This window comes from Montipora foliosa, chromosome 9 (genome assembly GCF_036669935.1).
Source record: "Montipora foliosa isolate CH-2021 chromosome 9, ASM3666993v2, whole genome shotgun sequence".
Classification (NCBI taxonomy): Eukaryota; Metazoa; Cnidaria; class Anthozoa; order Scleractinia; family Acroporidae; genus Montipora; species Montipora foliosa.
In genome coordinates this window covers 9,471,871-9,481,870 of record NC_090877.1, presented here as the reverse complement: position 1 = coordinate 9,481,870, position 10,000 = coordinate 9,471,871, and the positions used below count along the sequence as shown (strand labels likewise).

The window sequence follows — 10,000 nt, the reverse complement described above, 5'->3', positions numbered from 1 at the left end:
TAATGTCAAATTGATTTTGAATTTTACATGAACTGAAAGTTGAAAATGAAATGAAAGTTGAAAAAAATCACCGCAGTGAGTCAGTTCAGGAAGGAAGTCCTAAAAGCCTATGCTTGAATTTTTTTTGGACTTCTTTTTCAACTGCGGAAACAGATTCTCTTTCCAACTATCATTTCGTTCGATAATTGGGAGATCACGTTGAGTTTCTGATAATAAGAGAGAGGACGAATGTACATGGTGAGAAAATGGTAAGAAGGTAGAAATCCCCATGATGAATTTTTTTGTAGAAAGAAAGCACAACCGTCAACGTTTAAGTACTCGCTTTTTTACGTGCTGGAGAACAAGAGACTGCGCGTTTAGTCGATTTCCTGCATTTGACACTTAATTGTCAGCCATCGTCTTACCATTAGTTTATCCCCCCACCATCTCAATGATTTATTAATGCACAATTAAGGACGGCTCCTACTATTTTTATTGCGCATACGTTCTGCGCATCTCAAGATACTCGGATTTCCTATGGTGGTGCGTATTAATACAGAAATATTTTTGCGCAGTTCAAAACTATGCAGAGAAAGGAGAACTTAGCAAGTGCTCTTGGTATCCAAAAAAGAAAATTGGGAGTAACCACGCATTTTTTAGAGATAATTAAGCTTCAATTTGGAAAAGAACGCCATACATTGCTTTGTCCTTAAAAGCTTTTTACAAATATTGTCGATTAATTATCTTGAAAAATGCGCGATTACCCCCAATTTTCCTTTTGGATTTTAATAACACTTGTTAAGATCTGATTTTCCCTCATAATCAGTAAACCGCCCAAAAATACCTTTGAATTAGTAGGCACCGTCCTTAAAATGAAAAATAAACTAGCCACCGTGTTCAGAGACCTGTTTGTATATTAATCGCCAGTCTAACTAAGGTACATAATTAAAATTTCAGAATAAATATAGTTTGAAATTCTTCAGCATTTTTTCAAAAATACAGTGTCGTTTAAATATATTGACTTGACATTTTCTTCCATTTCTTAATTACTCACTCAATGGCAAGGTCTGCCATTCAAATGAATATAAAGCATTTCCTATCCGAATCCAGTAAAATATTTGGAACTGATATTTCTCATTTATGACATTCAACAAAGTTTCTTGCCCAAGTGTAATTTTCAACAATTTTTTCAACTTTTATTGCAACACCCATGCATTCGAATCATCTCTACTTGGCCTCGTTCTATTGACAAGGCTCGATGAGATGTCGTCATAAGCTGTCATCATCTTTCCTATGCATCTTTTTAATGGCTTCTTTAAGGTCCTCCCCCAGAGACATATCCGCTTTGGCTCTTTTGTGCGTCAAAATATCCTGCATTCTTCTTGGATTTTTTGGAAGCTGGCGGATAAGAGTTTTGAGGGTTTTACGGCGGTAGGCATCCCAATTCACTTTGTCCTGTAGACTTTTCTGAAGTGACTCGTCATTGGGGTAGGGTGTTTCCTGTAAGAAAGGGCGACATAAATTACTCCTTTGCTCGACAGGCTGAACATCTTAATTAAGCCTTAGAAATGTTTACCGTTATAAGAAGGCGTCTCTTAATTTCGTCGGAGCAATGAGCGAGAAAAAACTTCTTGGAGATCATAATGCATTCTGCGCCGTTACTGACCTGTTGAAACAAATGGGAAGCACCAATAATAACATTGAATAAAAAAACTAGACTTTTACAATTTATAAACTAAGGTTACTGAGGTTGACTTGCCTCGTTACCGTTTAACGTAAAATGAAGTGCACGGTGCTTACCAAACTCAAGCTGGGCTGCTCATCAAATATCATAGAGGACACACCCTGATAAAAAAGCAAAAGAGACAAAAACAAATACCAAATACGAAAATTAACTTCTCCTCAGGACTTACGAGAAAGGCTTTCAGACTCGTTGTTTTTATTGAAAATATTGAGGTCATTGAGGACCGACTAAATCAACCAGAGGAAGATACTTTATTTCGTTAAGCAATGAGTTGTTGTGAACCGTACAAGTACATCTTAACACGTGCAGGAAAACTACATGGTGGCAGTGTACTGCTTATATAGTTCGACGCTCTATAAGTAAGTATGTCGTCAGTCCTCCAAGAACACAGATTCATCTGAAACGTTCTCAAATAGTAATTTATATATTAATCGTAACTATTACAAAATTTTCGACAACGTGGACAAATTACAGTGAATCTTTCACTCTCACTCTTTACTTCAAATCCGTCCGTACCAATTCAGTTTTAGGACACTTTGCTCATATTGAATAATATAAACAAGATGGAATAATCCTGAATACTTAGAACAGCTCAAACTTATATTTTGAAGAGACGTTTTCGTCGCCGTAGACGTCGTGGTTTTTTAAATGCCCTAACCACGTGAAATAGAATGTTTTCAAGTGACGTCACGGCGGCCATGTTGGTGTCCCTAAACAATGGAACGGTGACCATGTTGGTGTACTCAACTAATCCTCCGGAAATTGAGCTCTATTATCGTGCGAACATTTTCTTTTGTTTCGGTGGAAAAACAAGGTTACTGAGCACGTGAGTGAAAACACTCTATGGCCAAATTTGAGGTTTTATGAAGAACGTCAGCGGCATTTGAGACTATTTTTTCATTTTCTCCCCTAAATTAAATGCCGTTCCGACCAGTGTCATTTCTTAGAAACTACCACACCCTTGTCATATATAAAAAAGATGAAATAATCACAAAGTGATTACAATAACTCGAATTCATATTTTGAGATGACGTTCTCGTTGACGTCGCCGTCGTCGTTGCTTGAGTTGCACAATAACACAGTTTGTAACTGGACAGTTGTATGCGTCATCAAACGCGCGCTAGCTGTACATGAATCATTTGTATTTTTCCAGAGATATTAAAAAAAACTAAGAAAAGTTGAGCAGATTAAGCTATAAAAATTTTATCAGCCTCATCTTTACGTATTTTGTAACAGTTGCGGTTAATTGATAAAAAAACTTCGTGTCGTACAATTCAGGGAGTAATTGTGCGCGAAATTTTGAAATTACTCCCTAAATGGTACTCCACTTAGTCTTATGACCATTATTAATGAAATCGCTGCCGGATAGGCAGATCCAGACACTTCTCAATTACCGCCCATGGACGATACGTTTAGTGAAAAAAAAACGACAATAAAAGCAAGGTGACACACCATAACGCCAACCCGGTTTAAGTCCCCGCCTCCCGGTGTGACCAACACATCACGCATGCGCAAAACCATTTCACCTGGTTCATTTGCAGCCGTGGAAAGCTGTTTCGGCCTTGTTAGACCTCATGAGCATGGCATAGCCAACGTACCAGGCGAGTGTTTTAGGCACACCTTTACGTGGCAGCTCCACATGCAACAAATGTGTTTAGATGGGATGGGAACGACAAAACCGTTTTGCTGTTTACGTTTAAGTTCGATTTGGTTTTCCGCCACTCTCTCGAGCCCGACCTTCGTTCCTAGGCTTCCCCAAGAGGAGCGCGGGCTCATTTCCCGAAACAGCGGCTGGTAATCGAGCCTCCTACCTCCTACGATATTACACCAACGGTTTTAGACAGAAATATGAAAATGATACCGAACCGTCATTTATAGCGAAGATTTCCTTTATGTCACCCGTTGATATTAATGAGTCAACCATAGCCTTATTGCCTTTAACCCTTGCAAGCAACTATTTCAAAAAGCAAAGAAAATTAATTCGTTTTTCAGATTTTGAGGCGCAATCGTTGAGGCAGTTAAACCTTTCCGCTTGACTTAAACAACTTTCCTTTCCCGCACTCCTCAGAGATGTAATAAACGTCTTCCTAATCTCCTTTTCTCAGTCCTGACGAAAGGTACAGATCCTCGTTTTTTCCCGTTCATTAATGGCCAGCGCGAAACCGCACTTGGGCCATAAATCAATGGGAAAAAAACTCGGTCCTTAACTTACAGAACGGACCGAGAAAAATTAGGTTAGTAAGAGGTCTAATCTCGTACCCAGATCTCACTCTGTCACTGGAAATATGACCGTGGGAGATCTGGGTACGAGATAAGAGGTATTCGTGGCTTACAAAAGAGTCTCCTTTTTGAAGAAGAGCGACTTGAACAAACATGGGATGCAAATCTGCGTCTGTAATGCGGACTTCAGTCTGTAGAAAAAAAATATAAAAACCAAAATGCGACTCGTTCTGAAAAAGTCAATTGGAGCCAGGAGGGGACGTTGCCAAATAAATTTGAAACTTCTAAAAATTAGTGATTGACCCATCCTATTTTATGGTATAGCATTTGATCGCTTTTCACTGATATTTATTCCTAGCTAGCTTCACGATAACCGTTAACTCAATTTAAAACACCGTAAGACTGTAAAGGAAATTAAAGTTGTCCGTCATTGTGTATACATTATACTTACCGGTCTCTGGTCGCCTTCGTCAATAACAGAAATCTTATGAAGAGGAAGTTTCTTTTCTTCTTCCGATAATAAATCCCCTAAAATGATGAAAATACTCTCAGTATAAAAGGAGAAGAAAAGGAAATTGAGCAGAACAATTTTTAGAAGTGGTAGAATTTTTTGTCTTATGAAAAGAGCATTGTGTCTCTGCTCACCATCAGGAGGGATGACTGTGGATTTTGTCCTCACTTTGCTGGTTTTCCTGTGGACATTCTGTGCCTTCGGGCGAGTGTTAAACTCGGTATCTTGTCTTTGGTCGCCTGCGGTGTCTGATTGCAAAGTATCAAGTCGAGAACGCAGAGGATTTGGAAGGTTCTGTAGAGTGATAATAATTTCAAGTTAAGTGGTGCAGAAATGATAATAACCCCGGCTCTACTAATGGAATTGGGCCCACACAAGGACAGAAAAAAACTCTGACCCAGTTTTTCTCTGTCCTTGTGAGAGCCCAATTCCATTAGTGGAGCTAACGCTCACATGGTTTGCATGGGTAGAAAACAGCACTTCACCTTACCCTACAATAGTTAAGGACGGTGCCTACTAATTCAAAGGTATTTTTGCGCGGTTTTATGAATATGCGGAAAAAGCAGATCTCAACAAGTGTTATTAAAATCCAAAAAGAAAATTGGGTGTAACCACGCATTTTTCGAAGATAATTAATCGTCAATATTAGCAAAAAGCTTTAAAATACAAATCAATGTATGGCGTTCCTTTCCAAATTAAAACTTAATTATCACTGAAAAATGCATGGTTACCCCCAATTTTCTTTTTGGAAACCAAGAGCACTTGCTACGTTCTGCTTTCTCCGAATGGTTTTGAACCGCGCAAAAATATCTCTGCATTATAGTAAGCACTACCGATAGGAAATCCGAGTATCTGGAGATGCGCAGAACGTATGCGCAATAACACTAGTAGGCACCGTCCTTAATTCCTTACGTAAACTTTTACATCTGTTCATGAAGAGTTCTGACAAGCAAGCAGCCACAACAAGACTCAAACACGCTTATTTCTCGATTGCATAAGAGAGGGTGATGATGATTATTGGCGGGAACGGATCGCCATCGGTCGAACCTGACTTAAAAAGTAGACCTCACTATAGAAAGAACTGAAAATTAAAGCTTGAAAAAGAGGCAGAGTAAAGCCGGGCCCAGTCCCCTTGATTTCATTATGTAAATAGGTAGGGCACCTGGTAACCATCGTTTTGAACACTCAGAACTTGTGAGCCATTTCAAATTTCAAATTTCAAATCATTACCGAAGAAGGGTGATCTTCCTCGTCAACGCTAGGTAACAGCGGCTTGCTACTGCTTGTTTCCCTCTGTTCTTGCGTGATTCGTTTTTCCTGTGCCCCGGGAAGATTAAGATATGACAGCTTCGTTGTCTGGCCTCTGTCTTCCCCGGTTTCTTGATTATAGTTAATCATACCTGAGCCCCTCGAATCAAGCACGTTTTTAAGATTGTCTGAATTTTCACCGTTACTTGATAACGTTCTTGGTGCGCTGACGACGCCAATTCTTCTTCCGGTCCGTGAAGGAGGAGCAAGAAGATTACCGACCGTATACGAACCATCTTCGGTATATTTTTGGACTGTGTTTGAGCTTCTCGATTTCTGGGCAGCAGCGACACTTTCAATTGCTGAGCCATCGATGTTATTTGCTTCGCTCTCAGAATCGGCCTCATCGTCACTGTCTCTCGTGATGAGACCCGGCCTGCTATGAAGCTTGGGAAGTAACAACGTCACAACCGACAGTTTCGCTCTTACTCGCTCCAGTCTCTTACGTGATGAAGCCTTGGGAACCTGGCACTTAACTAAGGACAAACAGGAAGAAAAATCATGAAGAGATAGTAATGATCGTAAATGATTACACGGTGATTCGTTTTTCGCTTGAATTGCCATTGCATAATTATGATGCATGACCTGTCTCGAAATGTTTTCATGTATCTTATTAATACGTAATCACTTGACTTTTCTCTTGCAAATAGACCTTATTCACGATGGCCGCCATGTTGGATTTGCTATTATCATGCAAATTAGCTACACACTTCTCAGGGGGCAAACAACACAAGTTCGAGAGGTTATAACGAACACCTTAGCCACACAGATGATTTTTTTCACGTTCATTGAATGTTTATCACCTAAGCAGTAAAATAAAACCATTACACAAGTTACTTCGATGTTTTTTTTCAGTGAAAAATGAGCAGATAACGAAGTAGAAAGTCAAAATGTCAAAGGCAATCAAAAGATGTAAAATTTTTATGAAAGGTACTTAATTTTAAATACTAAAATGGACTTTTTGCAATGTTATTTCAATATTTCGTTGAGCCGATTTTCCGCAATTTCCTTTTTTTTTTTCAATGTTTGCGCCCCAGCATAACACATGGCTAATTTGCATAACAATATGAAAACCAGCATGGCGGCTATCGTGAATAAGGCCTATTGGTCTGAAATTTGGTCTAATTTTGAAAAAATTATTCGAAGGCAAACGGCTTTTCTGCGCAGTCATAGAAATTTAAAACGCTTGTGATTATCAATAGCCTACGTGAAGCCGTACCCTACCCCCCGAAGGAAAAAACGGGAGGAGGGAACATCGTTCGTTTTTTCCTTCGGGGCGTAGGTTACGGCTACACGTAGGCTACATTATCAACGTTATAACAGTGGACCTTTACGGCGACAGTGGAAGTGTCAGTCATGTAGAGCAGAATTTGGTGATTTCTTTGCCAACCGAAAGAATCGCTACCCCAAAGAGCAGGGGGGCGTTCCTCGAAAGTACTGTATTTCGTTCGATTCATATAAAACGCTATATTGATATAAAACGTTTCAACTCATGAAGCTTTGCAATTGTTTCTAAGGCCTTTAAATCATGTTCAAAGATCCATATTTCATAATAAGCAGATTTTAGTTCACAAATCGCTTTTCTGGCCCGAAAAGGTTTTCGGGGCTTTTGAGAAACAGGCCCCTGCTTTGCGTTTACACAAACGCAAGCATTATTCGATATTCGCAAATTCACTCTCAGCAGCGTCTTGTTCGATAGTAGATTTTGCTTTTCCAAATGACTCTCTAACAACAAGTTAATACGTCTCTGTATTTTGGTTTATCTGAGGCTTGCGTCGGTAGTGAAAAACAATAGGAAAAGACTGGAATGAAAAAAAAATCAATCCCAAATGCAGAGCCTTAAATCCTTGCTAACAGAGGGCAGAATGCAGCCAGGATTCAAGTAGTACGAGGAGCGACTTGAATTAAAAAAATTGGAGAGGTGCTGTTTAACTAAAAGAAGAAATACCATTTTCGAATCCTACGACTCTGTCGTTGTGTTGAATGAGACAACTTTTAACTTCCCGGAGCTTCTTGAGAACCTGGCAGCTTCCCTGATAAAAAGAGTAAAGCAAAAAATATTTGATTAAATAAATCGTGTACTAAAACCTGATTCAGTGGAAAGTATTAAGTTTGTTAATCTGATGTGTTGTAGTCAAAAAGTTGTGCGTGAATAAGTGTCCTCAGAAAAGCGTTAACCCATGCAGTACGTAAAATTCCGTCCGGTTAAGTGACCGTGTGGGAAGTTATGGTATTAATAGACTCAAAGCGAGGCTCGTTCATTCATCCGAAACACAGCTGAGTTGTTCCCGAAACTTCTTTAAAGAAAAACTGTTAATATGAATGAACATACACTCGAAGGCGTTAGACTTTAGGCTTTAGATGGACATAATCCCGGGCAGGGATATTTTTCGACGACTAATACATGTCGTTCTATGCTCTTTACGCACTCCGAGCAGGTTCATCATCATTTCACAAGATTCTCAGCAGCGGGTAGTCCATATGTTAAAGCCTCTAGAACTAACCAACTATTATTTTCTTTTGCTAGAATGGGTGTAAGATTGTGGAATAATATCCCAAAAGAACTTCGTATTAAAAATAGAACCCCGGCAGTTAAAACTAATGGAAATTGAGGAGATGAAAGTGGATTTACGCTAAGACTACCCTGCGAGCAGTTGGTTTCTCCTACTGCGAGCAACCGTTAGTTTCTCTGAGTTGGCCGCCGTCCAGCGCCAAGGATAAATAATTTAAATTTGAACCAGTAAAACTAGTTGGTAAACTTGTTTTGGCGCTTGCGCGTGCGTTCAGCTACGTAACTGCTGCGTTTGGGCGAGCCTGCTGTGTAGTGATTTCCCTATAAATGAGACGAAGTGATGTCAAATACATCACGTGGGGTGTGAGGTTCTTCGCACATGCTCGATGGAAAATCAAACAATTGCTTGCAGAGGTTTCTCTCTCGGGAAGCGTAGGAGAAACCAACTGCTTGCAGGGTAGCAAACACAGGACTTGTTTTAGAGAGGTAGCCCGCCTAGAATAGCTTTGCTATTTGCGGGTCGCCTAGGACTGTAATGACATTGCATTGGTAATAACTGAATAAATAAATTGAAATTGAAATTGAAATGTTGTGCTTCTATATGGAAGAGTAGTATATGGGACAGGTATAGGACGTTTTCAACTAACCTCTAGGAACACCAATAACAATAGAGAAATGTACGACTTCTGGTGGACGGACAAAAGAAGCTAATGAGAGATGTTTTGTTTTCGTCCACCAGTATGGCGGCGATGAGTACAAGAATTTGCGTTAGAAAAGTTTACCGATTTAATGATGTAAATCCAGTCCGAGTGATTGCTGTCTCTAACAAGAACAGAGCCACTCCTATAGAGAAGGAAGGAATCACGAATAGTTTTCGGAGGTAAGACTGAGAGCTTTACAGAAATACTGTCTTAGCTAACTGGGGTTTTTGCTCATCATAGGCCAAGGAAATCGAAGTACTCGCTCAATAACCTCTCGAAGCAGAACTTATATTCCATGTATTCCTATTCCGGAATACGGTCAATCGAACGCAACCTTGGTGCGCAAAAACAGTATCTTTGCACGCTCTGCACGAGCGTTTTTTATTTTTTGTCCATTTCTTTGCTGTCGTCAGCAAAACAGCAACGTCAAATCACCAAATTTGAGGTTTTATCGAGGACGTCAGCACTTGGAGATGAATTTTCATTTTCTCCCCTAAATTAACTGCTACACCATTGTCATGTTAAAAAGCTTGGAGTAGTCGCGAAGTGATTACAATGACACGAATTTATGTTTTGAGATGACGTTCAAAGAAATGGCGGCCATGATGGTGTACCAAACTAATCCTCCGGGAATTGAACTCTATTTTTATGAAAAAACTTCCTTTTGTTTCAATAATCTAATATGGCTTCTGGTCACGTGAGTAAAAACGCTCCATTGTTCTAACCACAGCGCCAACCTATTTATTCCCTCACGCATCATCAGTTGTGATGGCTTGAAGAAACGTCTCCGATAAATATGGTTTTTCTTACCATATAAATATTTGATTACACCAGCTACCGCCTATTAGTTAGCCAATAAAAACATTGTTTGTCTCATACCCCTATATTGGTAGATTGAAGGGATTTCTTACCTGAAAAAATGAAAAAGACACTTCTTTGGGTTGCTTGCCATAAGTTCTAAAGGCCATCCCTTTAGGAAATCAATATTTCTAAAAAGGAAAGCGAGATAGAAAAGATGCTAATCC

The 10,000-nt window shown here is 39.5% G+C and overlaps 1 protein-coding gene across 4 annotated transcripts in view; it reads right to left on the bottom strand.

Annotated features, from left to right (window-relative positions):
- Positions 1–140: 140 nt before the first annotated feature.
- Positions 141–10,000, bottom strand: part of LOC137971143 (uncharacterized) — a 25,718-nt gene continuing 15,858 nt past the window's right edge. For all 4 annotated transcript variants that reach the window (XM_068817884.1, XM_068817887.1, XM_068817886.1 and 1 more), the window contains exons 12-21: positions 9,887–9,964; positions 9,057–9,117; positions 7,711–7,795; positions 5,685–6,238; positions 4,589–4,748; positions 4,395–4,471; positions 4,057–4,134; positions 1,780–1,824; positions 1,556–1,645; positions 141–1,479 (exon numbers count right to left, since the gene is read on the bottom strand). In XM_068817884.1, coding sequence (XP_068673985.1) covers positions 1,249–1,479; positions 1,556–1,645; positions 1,780–1,824; positions 4,057–4,134; positions 4,395–4,471; positions 4,589–4,748; positions 5,685–6,238; positions 7,711–7,795; positions 9,057–9,117; positions 9,887–9,964 — 1,459 coding nt within the window. In that variant the 3' untranslated portion in view covers positions 141–1,248. The remainder of the gene's footprint in view (positions 1,480–1,555; positions 1,646–1,779; positions 1,825–4,056; positions 4,135–4,394; positions 4,472–4,588; positions 4,749–5,684; positions 6,239–7,710; positions 7,796–9,056; positions 9,118–9,886; positions 9,965–10,000) is intronic.